Source organism: Cibotium barometz, chromosome 5 (assembly GCF_041138505.1).
Source record: "Cibotium barometz isolate CiBa-2024 chromosome 5, ASM4113850v1, whole genome shotgun sequence".
In the NCBI taxonomy this organism is placed as follows: Eukaryota; Viridiplantae; Streptophyta; class Polypodiopsida; order Cyatheales; family Cibotiaceae; genus Cibotium; species Cibotium barometz.
In genome coordinates this window covers 42,248,736-42,267,429 of record NC_141050.1, presented here as the reverse complement: position 1 = coordinate 42,267,429, position 18,694 = coordinate 42,248,736, and the positions used below count along the sequence as shown (strand labels likewise).

The window sequence follows — 18,694 nt, the reverse complement described above, 5'->3', positions numbered from 1 at the left end:
CACTGGCCACAAACGGGCACGAAGAACTGGGATCCCGGACACTCGGACCCACACACTGCCCACAAACGTGGCACAAGAAATTGGCGAGAACCATTTAGGTGGCCAAATGGTGACATGTCCCCAGCTTCTAAACATTTGTCCTCAACTGAAAAGCGTCTCTTCATCAAACCATTTTGCATCAATAGGGAGGTAATTTTTAAATTTCACAAGGTAACGCCTACACCGGCCCACTTACGACTCTTTCCTTGAGTCAAAGGAATATCTCTCTCTCATCCACTATCCATTTGAACATTACTTGCTTGTTGGACCTTGGTAAGCTCATGTAATGGCAAGGCAATCCAAGCAAAATGCCTTATGAAGCAATGACAGTACGAGCATAAGCCAAGAAAGCTTCATACTTCATGTATGGATGTCAACTCTAGCCAATTGTAAAGGGCATCAAGTTTTGCGAGATCCATCCTTACACCATCCTTGACACCATCCTTGGATGCAATGTGTCCCAAACGGTGTATTTCCGAACGAAGAACTCACTCTTTTTACCGTTTATAAAGAGCTTATGCTTGTGAAGCCCTCTAAAACCTATGGCCAAACGAGCTTGATGTTCCTCCTCATTCTTGGAGAACACTATGATATCATCAAAGAACACCTATGAATTTTCAATGCTCGCAGAAAATGTGATCCATCATTCTATATTCATGTGACCGAACGGCATAATTAAGTACTCATAAAGCCTGAAAGTTGCCCGGAGTGCCGTCTAATGAAGATCTTGCAGTACCACATGCATCAGGTGATACCCACTCTTCAAACCAATGCAGCTAAAGCACGCCGTACCATCAAGCTACACGGAATCGGAAAGCAATTCTTGATGGTGAGCTTGTTCAATGCTCGGTTAGTCCACACACATGCAGAGTGACATGCCTGTCCTTCTTTTGAACAAGAAGTATAGGAGAGCAAAATGGTGAGGAGCTTGGCTAAATTAAACCTTTCTCCAAAAGCTCATTACCTTCTTCATAATCTCCTCTTGTTGCAAAACAGGCACTCACGCAGTAGGCGGGTCTATTAGGTGGAGAAACTTAGGACCAAGTCAATGCGATGATCGTCGGGCCTTTGAGGTGGTATCTCCTTTAGCATTGTGTCTGCAAAGCTATCTTTAAATTGAGCAAGAAAATTTAAGCTTCTTGAGTGAGAGTATCCACATGCACATCACTATGTTAAACATTATCACGAACAAAAACCAAATATGCAAAAATACCATTTTTCATTGCTTTATTAATCAGTATGTGAGATACAATGGGAAGAGTCTCCCTTCTTGCCAGCATCAATAACATGCATGCAGCCTTTATGCATTAAAAAAATTCGTCTTGCAATCCTTGTGGAAATCAAGATAGTGGTGACATGACTTGCCAAGCAATACATCAACTCCATTCAATGGTGCAACCAAAAAATTATCATGGTCTAGATATCGTTGAATATGCACATGGAGCTTGCCTATGATAGGCGTAACCTCCACCTCTTTGCCCAAAAAGGCGGTTTCCGCCTCAATTTGGGGTCCCAAGTCCCCTACATCAATGCCCAAAGGAGAAGTTGTTGAAGTTATCCATGGCACAATCATCAAACATAAAGAGGGCAAGCTGATCCTTGATTTGCCCCCAAGCTTTACATACCACTCTTTCATTGCCTTCACGACTAGTATTCCCTACATCAAGAACTATATAAATGTTCACCTTGGGTTGCTTGTTGCTTTCATTCTTCTTTCATTGAGGACATTCTCTCAACACATGGTCTTTGCTCCTACATGCAAAAGCACTTCCCTTCCTTCACATATTGATCCCTTCGCTCTGGTGTGAGTCCAAACTTATGCCTTTTGTCGGAGTTGTCTTTGGTGAGGGTATTCCCAGATTTTCCCTCATGTTTGGCCTCTTTTGAGACCCATTTAGGTGGCTATCCACCTTTTTGCAGGTTTTGGACAGCCCTCTTATTGTCCTTATTAATGTGCCCATCCTTATTCTAGTTGCTCGGTGGCAAGAGTAGAGGTTATGAGCTGTTGCAAAGTTTGATTTGGATGAAGTTCCAACTCGATTGATAAGCGGGATGCAAGCCGGACTCAAACTTGCTTTTCTTTTCTTGATCACTAATATGCATATACAATAATACCTCCAAGAGGATCTTCTAGTTTTTGATATATATGCTTGTACCGAGTCATGCTCCTTTTGATATATGCATACTCCCCGTGGTATGACTCAAACTGGACTGACTTGTCACCTACCTTGATTTCCTTAAGCTTCTTGGCATGGTCCCCATCATCATCATGCTTTCTCTTCCCCTTGTCCAACGGGGCAGCCCTTGCTACATGGGGCTCAGATGCAACTCGAGACACAGGGCATGTGCTCTCCGAGTTGGTGGCCTTGGCAACAGTGGCCTACCTGCATGCATATTGTCATCATGTGCATCACCTGTATATACGGGGAAAATCTCAGCCCATGTGTGGTCTCTCCATGAGCCAATTCAATAGGCAATGTACCATGTCCTGGGATGCACGCCCTCCATAAGCGTGACCACTTGGCTGTCCACCTTCTTTGGCATAGGCATGTCTCTCAATGGATTGGGCTCCTCTTCTTGCCAGGGGACGGATGTCCCGCCAAAACCATATTGGGTTCCTGAGTGCTTGCAACATACCTGCCATGAAATGCATCCGAAGCATGAGTAGCAAGAGAGTACCCTCTAGAATTGGGACACTTCTTCACACTTTGTTTGGCTGTCCATAATGTCAAGTCTGCTATTTACGCGGTGTCCAAGCCCATAAGATCGTTTACCCACGGAGGAGAGGCAAACAACCATCCTTTGACACCAATGTAATTCACCCCCTTGGGTGTGAGCGCGAATTTTGCACCATCTTGTCAATAGCAATCACTTATATGAAATGGAAACAACACAAAACATAGACAACGCTGAAAAATAAAATATGCTCAAAGACACCACACTAGGGCCGGAACCCGGGCCGACCCCCACCCCCCCCCCTCAATACCAAGTACATTATTGGAGTATTTTATTTGCAAAATGATCCATGGGCTATGCTTGCCAGATTTGCCATAAATAAAAGATGAATACAAATACCAAACAATGTTGCCAGTGATAATTCAGTCAATGTAGAGCTTTCCCGGCAACTCCCCAATTATCATTGGAGTGAAGCAATCTTGAAACCGGTGTTCCGGGTCCACGCACGTCACTGGTCTCACTCTCGGGCACAAAACCAAGTAGCAGCAGAGGCGTGGATGAATTTCTCTCATGTGAACATCAAAGGACTGGTCATGAGTGCGGCCCACAGGCACTATGGATGCCCGGAACAGCCCTAAATCAGCACGACCAGCCCCCGAAAGGATATGACAAGCTCAAAACAAATCCAGCAGCATGGGCTGATCAAGGGCAGCACATGGAGGCCGAACAGAGCAAATTCAGCCACATGTTGATGATGTGGTGCCTGTATAAGCCACCCAGGTGAAGTAGCCGGAAAACTCACACGGAGGGTGTAGCAGGGCACCCCTCTCATGAGGAGGCACAGTTAATCCATACAGCTAGGTTGATACAAGAATGCATTGCTCACAGGAGCTCACTTCCTTTGCTAGTGTAACCCAAAAGAACCGGTTGAAAATGACGGTTGCAACACCGCTAAGATTCTAAGTTTCATCATATGTGAAGCTTTATGGACACTTCAATCCACAAGCTTCACATCTGCCAAAGAGTGGCGGATTATTTAAAAGTAGAATTCTAGGGGTCATAAGGGCACAGTGAACTGGAAACCACACTTTCAAAAAAGCACATTGAGGTGCATCACCCTTCGTGCACGGGATGGTTTACTACCTGACACCAAAGAACTTTGTAGATATCTTCACAAAGGCTTTTGGTAGAGACCAGCTGGAACGGCATCTACATCAACTTGGCAGCAAACCTCAAAGGCATGTCAACTGTCCACTTGGCATTTCATGGCCAAATAAGACTTCAGAAATTCTGTGGATGGAACCAGCAAAGCAGCAGCATGATAGCATCAATGTAAACATTCAGCAAGCTGGCCAGGTAGTGAGGACAAAATCAAAACCATAGTGGTTGAAGACATTAATTATGCTGCATACACAAACCATAGAAGTTTATGAAAGTTTTGATCAAGAATTAAGTGCGATAAGACAACTTCCGAAATTCTGTGGATGGAACAAGCAAAGCAGCAGCATGATAGCATCAATGTAAACATTCAGCAAGCTGGCCAGGTAGTGAGGACCAAATCAAAACCATAGTGGTTGAGGACATTAATTATGCTGCATACACAAACCATAGAAGTTTATGAAAGTTTTGATCAAGAATTAAGTGCGATAAGACAGCTTCAGAAGTTGTGTGGATGGAACAAGCAAAGCAGCAGCATGATAGCATCAATGTGAACATTCAGCACACTGGCCACGTAGCGAGGACAAAATCAAAACCATAGTGGTTTACGACATTAATTATGCTGCATACACAAACCATAGAAGTTTATGAAAGTTTTGATCAAGAATTTGTGACAAGTATGCTATCATTTGCTACATATAATGTGCACACGTGTACGTGCATGCAAACTATCCTTTTTACAAAAGACAGCTTAAGCTCATGAACGCAGGTTACATCTCAATTGCCCATTGATTAATCAAGATGAAGCATGAAATTCAGATGCTATGATCTATGAACTCAGAAGTTTTGACATATGGCACTGAACTTTCCATATAATGCTCTACATAGTGTGCAGAATAAAGGTTTAAGTACAAGTATTTTATGCCACTATGATACAGACAATTCTAGAAGCAAATGAGTGGGTGAAGCCTGAATGACCAAAGCATGAACAGTTCACACTGCTTTATAGATATGATCTTGGTAAAGAGTTATTTTCCTTTTTTCAGTGGCCATACTTGCTAAAAAGAACAACAGCCAATAAGATAAATACCGTATATTGAAGCATGACACCAGCAAGAAGCTCCTTTGGCATAGCAAATGCAGCCCCAAAGTCGTCAAATGATAGTGTCATCCCCATACCTGAATGTTTTGAAGGAGTTAATGCCAAGAGCAAGAAAAAAAACCCAACACTAATGAAGTATTATACGGAAAGAAGCTTTTTACATGAGAAAAAAATTTATATTGGGCACCACCTCCACTTGACCTCTACCATGAATATCTGTTGTGGCATGCGGAAAAAGATTGGGGGGGGGGGGGGGGGGCGGGGGGGGAGAGGAGGAGGAGAGCCGCGGTGCATAAAGCCTCTCTTGAAAGTCTTCCCAAGTAATGACAAGATAGCTAGAGAGCTTTTCTGTGATCCACCAATGGACAGCCACGCTCTTCAAGAACATGCTTACATGACGAATTTGACTTCTCGGTGAAGTCTCCACCACAAAAGCAATATCAAATTGTTCTATGAATGTCACATGCACTCTGCACTATAGTGCATGGTGACAAACTGGCTCATCATCAACACTGCAACATTTGTACAGTATTAGTTCCATTCACAATGATATTTGTCGTACACCGTGACCCCATTGTATATCCTCAGTCCGGGATAAGTCAGGCACGAGCTACATAGGTCATTCTCAGCCATAGTCAGTCAGTCAGTCAGTCAGTCTAAGTCCCTTAACCCACTTAAAGAGACACATTCATGCATATACAGTCAATAGAAACCTTAGGGTTTGCATCAGAAAGCATCCTGCATATTGCACATCATTCATGCATAACATCTAGACCATTGCAGGAACCTCAGACAGCATCCAGGATTTATCTAGTATTTTTCTGGTGATTTTCCCATCATTTTCAGCATTTTTCACATCATTTATGCATTATTTATGGACATAAGCAGTCGGCCAGCTCTGTAGCCAGCCGACTGGCTCATGCAACCCATATAAATAGAGCCATTGCATAATCATTTAGTCATTCATCATATTCAGCAAGAGAGCCATGAAGCGTTTACCATCCTCAGCCCCAGGAGCATAGGCGATTGCAGTTTCAACCATCTCTCTTCAGCGTTTGTCTCCTACAGCCCTAGGCGCCTCAAACGCATGAGCATTCAGCCATCTACATCAGTAAAACGTAGCAGTTCAGCATTCAGCCTTCAGTCCATCTTGCGTTTTCTGCATATCCATACAGTTTTCAGCATTCATTCATTCATCGTTTTGCTCCAGCCACTAGGTGAAGGTAAAACGCAGCATTCTCATTCATTTAAAGCATTAATATACAGTCTAGAACAGTCCCAAACAGCCCATCTCTCAGCCCTAGCTTTGCATACCTCCCTCATACCACTGGGAAGAGTGCATAGGCTCGAGATTGGACATCTTTGGTACTTCTACAGCAGTGCACAGTTCAGCCCAACACTTGGTCTTCAGAGGTCTTGCGTTTGGCTTATCGTCAGTCACACCGTCAATCTCTTTAAAGATAATAAAGCAAATACTATCTCGGTAATGGGATAGGGGGGCCTTCAGTGGGTAATTCGGGACCCCATACGGTGTACAGTTCTCATCTCTCTCTCATATCTCTCTAAAGTTTGAAGTATTAAAGTGGATTGCTAAACTCACGAAACTCAAGATACAGAAGACGGTGTAAGCATTTGTGTGACAGGATCCTCCAATACGAAGACTTCCGCTGCATATTACATTGGTATCAGATTTAACTTGTACACACACACCCACACACACACACCGTATCCTAGTGTGAGGGCATCCTTGGATGGTCAGATTGCGTTCCGGCATGACCAAACAGAGGAGAGTACTCATCAGCCGGAAGACATCTCCCCCGAAGGAGACCTTGCTCTTCCATCTATCACAGACACCATAGCTCTTCTTAGAGCTCACAACCATCTGCTCATGGAGCGTCTCCAACTCTTGGAGGCAATAGCAGCACGCCCTCCTATGCCTCCAGCAGCACCCGACTACACCTCCCTCTTCTTTCAGATGGAACAACAAAGGAGAGAGGACGAGGACCAAAGGAGGGAAGAAAAAACAGAAGCAGAAGCTAGAAAGCAACAAGAAAAAGCAGAAAGACGGGACTATGAGGAAGCCCAACGCAGGATCGACGAAGACCGGCGTTAAGCTGAACTCGCCGCTCGGGAGCACCAACGAGAGCTCGATCGAGAACATATGTTTTACTCGGGCACCAAAGGGAAAAGGAGGCCATTCATCTTAGATACTAGCACCTCTCTTCAGCATCCCCAATCTCAGGTGCCACCAGCCAGCAGTCCGCAGCATCAACTACCGTCATTCGAAGTCAACCTAATTTCAGTAAGTATGATGGTAAGTGTGATCATTTAGCAATAAATCAGTTTATTCATCAATTTACTGCTCATTTTCCATTAGCTAGGATCACAGATCCTCAGGATAGAGTCCACGTAGCGGCTCCCCATCTCATTGGTGAGGCAGTCACTTGGTGGCAGCATTGGTCTAATCTCTATAGAGACCAGACTACAAGTGTCACAGCTTTCAGCTGGGATACCTTTGTCCATGACCTGAAGACCAAATTCCTCCCGCCCCAATACATGACCGGTCTGGCACATGAGTTCTATAGACTCAAACAAAACGGATCCCCAGTGCTTCAGTTTTCTAGAAAGGTTATCACTTTAGCACATGAAACCGATCCCGTCAAGTGGGAGTAGACTTCGTTGGACACCCACACGCATAATAGCACAACTTAATATCACAATTTGAAATGGACAACTTAATAACAACTGCAAATTGAAATGAAATAGATGGACACCAACACTGGGGCTGGAACGGGCCGACCCCCCCCTCAATATATGATATATTATTGGGAGTATTTAACAAATACAATGCTCCATGGGTTCAATGAACCAGATGATGTCCATGTACAAATGAATACAGTACCAAACAAGAGGCTCGAAGTAGAGCGACCACTTGAGTGGTCCAGTCTCTACAGTCCTGTGCCTTCACTGGACTCCGCGGAGAGCGCCCCACTGGTGTTCCAGGACCATGCACAAACAGGCGCTCCCGTACTAACGCCTGGCTCTCCCGATCTCGGCACCTTTGGACCGTGGTTCTCCAAAAGCTTGGACTACCTAGCACCGAACGGGTGTTAGCCGTAGATAGAATCCTTTATCAGATTTATAACAAAGTTCTTTACTTAAATCTGAATTCACTTACTTGTAGCTCGCAAATGGAAGACGAATACCCGAGGTGTTTGTAAGCAGCTACTTGAGAGGGACACCAGGGCGCAACAACCCGTCGAGGAGGAGGAGGAGGAGCTGCCTGTGTAGAAGGTGTAGCCACCTAGGAGGTGCAAAGGCACCTGTAGCTGCCTATGGAGGGGAGGTGTAACCGCCTGTAGAGGAGCACAGTCAGGACACAGCCACCTGCTGTGTAGGAGAAGCAGCCGCTATGCAGAGTAGGCAGCCGCCTGCTGGAGAGGAAAAGGGAGGTGTAGAATTAAAACTATTACACCAACAAGTGCAATACACTTACCACCTGTTTTCACATGCAACAAAACTCGTCAGAAGACAGAGCAAACTTCACGACTCATTGGCAGGCGTCCCCGCTCAGTAAGTGGCACGTCAAGCAAGCAAACACAAGAATACAAGTCATGCGAAAACATTTGCAAACATGCAAAACATGAGTGCATGTGCAAAAAGTATCATGGACATATCTCCCGTTCATGGAACAAGTACAAAACATCTGTCGGCACAAAAATGGCACGACATAAAAACATAAATCCTAGTCTTCCTATGGAGTGACAGTCCCATAGGTAAAACACAGTTCCAGGCACGAGCCTCCCTATGGAGTGACAGTCCCATAGACAAGACACGGCACAAATACTGGCTCTTCCATGGCGTGACAATCCCATGGATAGAACACAGTCCAGGTCATACACAGGTGGCACCAGTCTGGCTCCCGTCCATACGACACCATCCTACTAACACACGGGTGGCACCAGTCTGGCTCCCGTCCATGTTAAGCAAAAATACTGGCCTCTTCACATGAGACACCGGCCTGACCTCAAGTGAACAAGACAAAACTGGAGATGGACCAAATGGTCGGCCAATTGGTGACAGCACAACAGTTAGGGTTATCTGCACACGCCAAGATGAAGCAATTCATTCGCGGATTGGATCCTAACATTCGGTTCACTGTTCGTAACTTTCAACCTAGTACATATGAGCGGGCTTTGACTCTCGCTCAGAATGAAGACTCACATGAAATGTGTTGTGAATCTTCCAATGACTAGGTAAAGCAAGCCTGTATGACACTTCATTGATCTTTTGAATCACCTTGAAGGGTCCATAATAGCAAGGAGAAAGCTCAGGATATGATCCTTCTCGTCCTGGCCTCTTCCGAAGCCTAGCCTTCTCAAATTTCAGCAAACCCCAATCACCTTCTTTGACTTGCATGTCCCTTCTATGCTTGTCAGCAGCCATTTTGTGCTTATCTTGTGACCTTGCAATGACTGTACGCACCTGAGCAAAGGCTACTTCCAAGTCACGAACCTATTCATCAGCTGCAAAAATCTCATCCTTTGTACGAAGGATGGGTGGCAATACCACTCTCCCATAAATAATCTCAAATGGAGCCTTTCCCGTTGAGGCATGGATCGTATTGTTGTAGGCGAACTCAACAAGTGGAAGATACTTTTCCCATGCAGTCTTTTGATCTGCCACGTAACACTTCAACAAATCCAACACGGCTGAATTTGCAGCTTCACTTTGGCCATCCGTTTGGGGATGATAAGCTGATGAAAACTCAAGTTTAGTACCCATATTATCAAATAAAGCCCTCCAAAAGAGGCTCGTAGTCCTGGGATCTCTATTCCCAACAATGAATTTAGGCATACCATGATGCTTAAAGATATTAGCAAGAAAAAGCTCTACCATATGATCAACTTTAATGGTTTTCTTGATGGGCAAGAAATGAGCTTGCTTGCTAAACCTATCCACAATGGTCCAAATAGCATCATTCCCGTGCTGGGATCGAGGCAAGTCCATAATAAAATCCATAGTAATACTTTCCCAAGGTTGCGAGGGAATAGGCAATGGCTGAAGCAAACCTGGAGGTTTTTGCCTCTCAAATTTGACCTTTTGGCAAGTAATACATGCACGTACATAAACGTCAATGTCTTTACGCATGCTTGGCCAAAAGAAATCTCTCAATCATGCGTGTAGTAGGCATGATACCTCTATGACCAGCATAAGGTGGAGCGTGACATTCCTCCATAACCTTTGGACGCAAATCCTTCACCACACAGGCAATTATCCTTCATAAGATAACCCTCGTTGAAAACAGAAAAGACATGTGAATGACCAGCCATCAAATCAGTCCAAATATGACAAAAATCAGCATCCAATTGAAACAAATCTCGCATAGCAGATAAGTCGCCATGAGAGGCCACTGAGACTGCAGCTAAATAAGGCCTCCTAGATAATGCATCTACCACCACATTTTTCTTTCCTGGAGTATGCACAATCTGACAATGAAACATGGAAAGAAAGTTTGCCATTCTCATCTGCTTCTCCAAAAGCTTTGTTTAAGATAGAAATTATCTCAAGCTTTGATGATCTGTCTTGACTACAAATTCAGCCCCAAGAAGATAATGTTTCCATATCTTTAAGGCATGAATTACAGCCAAGAGCTCTTTCTCATAGATATCCATATGAAGCTCAACATCATGCAAACGACGGCTCTCGTATGCAACTGCATGCCCTTCTTGATTTAGGACAGCCCCTATACAATCGCCACAAGCATCACATTCTACTACGAATGATCTTTGCAAGTCAGGAACAATCAATACGGGTCCACATATGATAGCATGCTTGAGCTGCAAGAAAGCATCCTGTTCTTTTGAAGTCCATTTGAAAGAGGTTTTCTTCTTTGTGAGATCATGTAGAGGGGTGGCTATCATAGCAAAATGCCTTATGAAACGCCTATAATATGAACATAATCCCAAAAAATTACGTACTTGATGTACGTTTTGCAATTCTGGCCAATTCCGAACGGTCTCTTATCTTTGCAGGATCCATTGTTACGCCATCTTTGGATACAACGTGACTAAGATAATGTATCTCTGAAAGGAAGAACTCACTTTTCTTGGCTTTAATGAAAAGTTTATGCTTCCGCAACTCTTCGAACACTATGACCAAATGAGTTCTATGTTCCAGCTCATTCTTGGAGAAAACCAAGATATCATCAAAGAATATTCCTATAAATTTGCGATGGGGTCGGAATATCCTATCCATCATACGATTAAACGTGGCAGGAGCATTGGTGAGACCAAAAGGCATTACCAAAAATTCATATAATCCAAAGACTGTCCTGAATGCAATTTTATGGACATCTTGTGGCACCACTCATATTTGGTGATAACCACTCTTCAAATCAAGTCGGCTGAAACAAGCCGAACCATCAAGCTTATCCAAAATGTCATCAATACGCGGAATTGGGAATCTGTTCTTGATGGTAAGCTTGTTTAAAGCTCTATAGTCCACACACATGCGGAATGAGCCGTCTTTCTTTTGAACAAGAAGTACAGGAGAGCAATAAGGTGAGGAACTAGGCTGAACCAAACCTTTCTCTAAAAGCTCATTTACCTGCGTCATGATCTCTTCTTGTTGTGCGGCACACACGGTATGCAGGTTTGTTAGGTGGAGAACTACCTGGCACAATATCTATGCGATGATCCTCGGGCCTTTGGGGAGGTAATTCACCTGGCAATGCATCAACAAAACAGTCGTTGAATACATGAAGAAAATTCAGCCTATCATAAGTCATAGCATCCACATTTTGATGACTTGGTACAATGCTATCAAGAACAAAAACCAAGTACGCAAAAAGACTCTTTTTCATTGCTTTATTAATTTGGATGTGAGATACAAGTGGAATGGAATCCCCTTCTTTGCGAGCATCAATGAAATGCATGCGGCCTTTATGCATAATAGAAATCATGTTGGTCTTGTACTCTTTGTGGGGCTCAAGCCTATGATGCCATGGCTTGCCCAACAATACATCACATCCATTTAGTGGTGCAACTAAGAAATGTTCATTATCAAGGTAGCCCTGGATATGTATGCGCAACTTTCCTGTCAGTGGGGTAACCTGCACCTCTTTACCAACAAAGGCAGCTTCGGCTTCAATCTGAGATCCCATGTTCTCAACCTCAATATCCAAGGTAGCTGCCGTTTGTATAGAGATGAAGTTATCAGTTGCATAGTCATCAAACATGAATAAGGCGGGCTGATCCTTGATTTGACCCCAAGCCTTGCATACCATCCGCTCTTTTGCATCATGATTTGTGTTTCCCTGCACATCGGGAACTACATGTACATTAGCCTTGGTCTGCTTGTCCTCGTGCTTTGGTTTGCGGTCAGGGCATTGTCGAAACATGTGCTCTTTGCTACCACAAGAAAAACATTTTCCCTCCTTGGCATATTGCTCTCTTTGCTCCGGGGTCAAGCCAAATTTGTTCTTCTTTGAGCCTTGATCTTTAGATGAGGTATTTTCAACTTTACCCCCCTTGTGGGTCTCCCGGAAGTTCTTTTTAGGTGGCTGTCCACCTTTTTGCAGATTTGGGACAGCCTTGTCTTTCCCCTTTGAACCGCCTTGATCCTACTTAATTTTGAGCACCAATTGCTCCATAGCAAGAGCAGAGGCTGTGAGCTGTTGCAAAGTATGTTTCGGGTGCAATTCGATGCCTGAACGATAAGCTGGTTGCAATCCGGAGCGAAACTTCCTCTTTCTTTCATCCTCAGTGATTTGCATAAAAGGAGTTACCTCCAGCAACACTTTCCAAAACTTGTTGACATTCCGTTGCACACTTTCATTATCTCTTTGCTTAAGTCTATCCCACTTTTGGGTGAGAGTTTGCTCCGCATTTGGTGGCAAGAACTGTGCATAAAATCTATCCTTAAACTCCTTCCAGGTGCAAATGGAATCCTTGGTGATCTTTTCAGTGATCCACCAATGAGCAGCGGTCCCTTTCAAAAACATGCTAGCATGGCGTACTTTAGACTTCTTAGTGAAGTCCTCATCGCTAAAAGCAATGTCAAACTGTGCCACAAATGCTAACACTTTGGAAGCATCTTGCTCTCCATCAAAAACATCAAACTTAACAGACTTGTCACCTGCTTTAAATTCCTTGAGCTTTTTGGCATGAGGCTCATGGTCCTCTCTTTTCCTTTTCCCCTTATCCAACGGGACAGCCCTATCTGCATGGGCTTCATGGGCCATCATGGAAGTTTCATGAAGCACGGTGGCATGTGCTCCACGAACTTGAGAATCGGATGCATGCGACTTTCCTGCATAAGGCAATGTCTCTCCATGAGACAACTCATAAGGCAAAGCTCTTCTAGTGGCAGACCTGTCACCCCTACCATGGGATACATGTCTTGAATGCATGTGACCATCATGCCCTCCATGAGCACTAGCATACATATACCTGTCAGGCTTTGTGCCTTGTGGAGAAGATGCATGACGAGAGGTGACTATCACCTCTTCCTTTTGCATAAATGACCTCAACCTTTGAGAGGCGGGATCTCCATGCTTCAAGCAAGGTGGATTTCTGAATTTCAGCTCTCCATCTTCCCCCTCTTTGATATCACCTTTGCGGAGGAGGTAGGAAAGTGCCAACTCCCTTGGCTTCTTGCCCACTTCCCGTGCCACGGACTCAAAAGTCACATCTACCATTGCATCGGCTTTCCTTGCTTCAATGGCACTTTGCACATGGGGATCTTCATGCAAAAATTTCAGCTCTTGCTCTTGTGCCTGCAAAAGCTTTCTCATATGCTCCATTTCAGCCCTCATTGCATCAGGCTCTTCTTCTTGCATGACTGTCTTTCCTCGAGACAGTTGTCCCTTTGAATCACTATCATTTACCCTCTCAAGGGGCTTGTGCCTTCCTCGTAGAGCCTCAGAACCACGCGAGGCACTTGATGGGCCCCTCGAATTAGGCACTTCCAAAGGGTTGCCTTGGCTGTCCATTGTGATAGGTGTGCTAGAAGCGGGGTGTCCAATACACAGTTCGTTTCCCCACTAAGAAGAGGGAAATAACCGTGCTCTGATACCAATGAAACCGATCCCGTCAAGTGGGAATATACTCCGTTGGACACCCACACGCGTAATAGCAAAACTTAATATCACAATTTGAAATGGACAACTTAACAACAACTGCAAATTAAAATGAAATAGAAGGACACCAGCACTGGGGCCAGAACGGGCCAACCCCCCCTCAATATATGATATATTATTGGGAGTATTTAACAAATACAATGCTCCATGGGTTAACCCAACAAACCCCCCTGGAGTGATATGTGATCACTGTACATCATCCACCAAAAGGAAACAAATTCAAAGCAGTGCGGAATGCTTCGAATTTCGGACGTGGTAATGCCTTGGTGAAGATGTCTGCCACATTCTGATCTGTAGGACAGTAGATCAGACTGATATCTCCTGCCTGGAGTCTCTCCTGAACAAAATGATAGTGAATCTCAATGTGTTTCGTGCGAGCATGAAACACAGGATTCCTGGCCACAGCAATGGCACTCTGACTATCAGTATAGATAGGTGTAGGCTCCTCCATTGAAATATCCATATCAGTCATGAGACGACGCAGCCAAACACACTCAACAATAGTGGTGTGGGCTGCTCTGTACTCTGCCTCACAAGACGAAGTGGCCACTGTGGTCTGTTTCTTGCTTAGCCAAGAAATGCATGAAGAGCCAAGAAAGAAAAAATTTCCACTAGTGGAATGTCTGGTATCAAAATCACAATTTGAATCACTGTAAGCGTATAACTGCATGTCACCTCCCTCGGGATAAAGCAATCCAAGAGACAAGGTACCCTGCAAATAACGGAATACACGCTTCACAGCTTGCCAATGTGACAACCGCGGGCTGTGCATGAATCTGCTCAACTGAGAGACTGCATACTGAATATCTGGCCTTGTATTACACAAGTAAATAAGGCACCCAACAGCCTGAACATATGTAGTGGCATCAAAGGAAATACTGTCATCTTGTAGTGACAGTTTCATCCCACGCTCCATAGGAGTACTAATAGGCTTGCAATCCTGAAATTTAAACTTCTCCAGAAGTTTAGCAACATACCGTGATTGCAACAACCCAATGCCTCTGTTATCCTGCACAAACTGTATGCCCAAATAGTAGTGTACAAGCCCCAAGTCAGACATGTCAAATGTCTGTTGCAGTATCTCTTTAATAGCTGTAATTTTGTCATCATTTGATCCCATGAGCAAGAGATCATCTACATAAAGACTGATGACCAGCAAATCTGTCTCTTCTTTCTTTACACACAGAGTGGCTTTTGATGGACTGTTCACAAATCCCTGAGTGAGTAGGAAAGCATCTATTTTTGCATACCAAGCTCGTGGAGCTTGTTTCAAACCATACAAGGCCTTTTTCAGCCTGCATACTTTCCCCTCATGACCATGTTCTGCAAAACCCATGGGCTGATATACATAAACTTCCTCCTCAAGGTCCCCATGTAGGAATGCAGTCTTTATGTCCAACTGGTGAACAACCCAACCACGATGTGCAGCCAATGCAATGACACACCTAAGTGTCGACATACGGGATGTAGGAGCAAATGTCTCCTCATAATCAATGCCCTTCTTCTGTGCATAGCCCTTTGCAACTAGACGGGCTTTGTACCTGTCAATGGATCCATCTGCATGTCTTTTCAACTTATAGACCCACTTAGTACCAATTGCTTTCTTGCCTTTGGGCAGATCAACCAAATCCCATGTTTGATTCCTTTTAATAGAATCAAGCTCATCCTGCATGGCTTTGTTCCAATGCACATTGTCTCGTGCATCCACAAATGAATCAGGCTCATCCTCATCCTGTAAACTGGCTGCCATAACCAGATTCAAATCCATGATGTGTGCATGCTCATTGGTCCGTGTCTCCCTACGAGTACGACCAGCAAGAGGACCCTCTAAATGGCTGTCCTGTAATGTCCTCAAATACCATCTAGGTATGTGTCTGACCTGTGGTGCCTGCTGCCCCATATTTGGTTCAGCTTCTGGCTCAATTTGCTGCTGAATTTCTGCACCACCTTCATCATTTGCTGGCTGTCCTGTACCCTCATGAGTTGGATCACCAACTGTGGAATGAAACTCCATAGGTAGTAGACCTTCAAACACATCATTTTCAGCCTGATTTGCATCATAACCAGCCATGGATATTTCTGATTTTTCATCAAAAATCACATCCGACTAGTGAATATCTTCCTGGATAGTGGGTCATATAACCGGTAGCCCTTGCTCTCACGGCTATACCCAACAAAAATGCATTTTGTGGCTTTATCATCCAACTTCCTCCTCAACTCTTTGGGTATGTGTGCATATGCAAGACACCCAAAGATACGAAAATGTGATACAGAAGGCTTACGGCCATGCCAAGCCTCAAAAGGAGTAATAGAAACCAATGCCTTTGTGGGACATCGATTCAAAATATGACAAGCACACATGACAGCTTCCACCTAAGGAGTAGTATACTGATGTTTTATACCTCTACTCCCAAGAAAGGAATTCAACATGTGTGACATATATTCCCCCCCTCGGTCAGAACGGAGAGTCTTAACCTTGCATCCTGACTCTGTCTCAGCAAGTGCCACAAAGGCCAAAAATGCATCATATACCTGTGATTTCTGTGTCAAAGGATAGACCCAGCATATACGAGAGAAGTCATCAATAAATGTTGCAAAATAGAAGCAACCACCTAATGACTTCATCTGCATGGGACCACAAAGATCACTGTGTATAAGCTGCAACTTTGCAGTTGCTCGTAGAGCCTAATCACGTGGGAAGGAAAACCTATGCATTTTTCCCAAAATACATCCTTCACAAATGTGATCTGGAGGCTTCTCCATGAGAGGTAGATCTGTAAACATGTTATGTCGATGCATAAGCATAAGACTACCAAAATTTACATGCCCCATGCGAGCATGCCATAACTCCGCATCAACCATAGCTGGAGTAAGAGTGAATGCATTATAAGCAGACTGATCCACTGGCTGAAATGCATCCAACTGATAAAGTCCATGACATAATGTACCAGTAAGCATCAAGGTCAAAGCATTAGCTTTGTCTCTGACCATGCATTTATCATCATCAAAGTGGACTTGCATACCACAATGTGCTAAAGAAGAAATGGACAACAAATTCTTCTTTATCCCTGGTACATATAAGGCATCTGTAAGGTGGAGAATGGAGCCATCAATGGTTGTGAGCTGAATCTCCCCAATGCCACGAACTGGATATGAAGCATTGTTGGCACACTGAACAGTTTTGCCAACAGGGGCAGGGCCAACATGACTAAACAAATCCCTGCGAGATGTGATATGCTTTGAGGCACCACTATCAAAATACCAAGTACATGCATGCTCTGTCATACTGAGTGCCTGTGAAGACCAAGAGGCATCATAGCTGCATGTATAAAAACAGTAATCCCTGTCCTCAACAAAAGAAGCAGTCTCTAGAGGAGCTTTAGAAGCATCATTAACAGACATCCCAGCTTCCTTTGCCTTCTCTTTGGCAATCCTCTTTCTACATTCAGTGATGTAGTGACCTGGCTTCTTACAGTAATGACATTTGCCCTTCTTCTTGGGCTGTCCATCACCTTTCTTGGTATCCTGAGATGAACCACCATCACCTGAATTCTGATTTGAACTCTTTGGCTGAGTTTTTCCTTTCCCCTTTTGACCTGTAGTAAATGCTTGTTCAGCACTTGTGTTCATATTCATATTCTTCCTCATTTGCCCTTCTTGTAGCAAGAGAGCAACAAGTTCCTGATACTTAAGGGGTTCAACAGCATTCCTCATGCTAAGGTTCAAAGAGGTATGAAAAGCCAAGTAAGATCTTGGCAAAGAGTGCAAGATGGTGGACACAAGCTGTCTCAAGAATAATCTCATCCACATTGATGAGTTGCTCTCTCAAATCCTGCAGCTTGTTTAAGTGGCTAGACATATCATCTCCTTCATTCATTTTCTGATTTTCCAGCTCTCTTTTCAAAAATGAGATCCGAGCCTCATTACGAGCAGCATACATCTGCTCCAAAGTCACCCATGCATTCTGTGAAGAGCCAGCTGAACGAATATGAGGTATAATAGACCTCTGTACTGACAATGCAATGAGTGACAAAGCTTGTGCATCCCTGGCATCCCCTGTCTTTTGAGCATTTGTTCTTTGAACAGGCAATGGCTGCCCTGGAGCCTGTACCTGTTGTCCTCGTCCACGAGCACCCCCTTGGGGAGGAGTCTCTGGAGCCAATGGACCTGGACGTGGTTCATCACCACTAACAAAATCCCAAAGACCTTTTGCCACAAGCACATTTTTCAGCATAAAACTCCACAAGGAGTAGTTAGTGCCGTCCAATTTGTCTTCCTTAGACAAATACGTGAATACATCACTCTGCTATTGATTTGCCATTATGCCTATGCACAATGTTGTACCTGTGTATCAAAAAACCCAATAGCAAGAACCCTGAAAACAACTGTACTCCACTGAATACAGTTCACCCAAATACGCCTGCACTCTCAATCCTCTGAATGTGCAGCTCAATGCACCAATGACTGAGTAGAGCAGCAAAAATGGCATACACAATGCCAAAATGCCCCAAAAATGCCCAAAATTACTGCACCCAAAACTGTGCAAAAAGCCTGTAGACTTCTTTGCTAGAAAGTCT

The 18,694-nt window shown here is 44.1% G+C and overlaps 1 protein-coding gene across 3 annotated transcripts in view; it reads right to left on the bottom strand.

The window, feature by feature from the left end:
• Window positions 1-18,694, bottom strand: part of LOC147638515 (Sodium Bile acid symporter family) — a 100,725-nt gene that overhangs the window by 54,787 nt on the left and 27,244 nt on the right. For 2 of the 3 annotated variants that reach the window (XM_086798430.1, XM_086798429.1), the window contains exon 2: window positions 4,964-5,052. The exons of the other annotated variant lie outside the window; for it this stretch is intronic. In XM_086798430.1, the coding sequence (XP_086654556.1) occupies window positions 4,964-5,052 (89 nt within the window). The remainder of the gene's footprint in view (window positions 1-4,963; window positions 5,053-18,694) is intronic. 3 annotated transcript variants of the gene reach the window in all.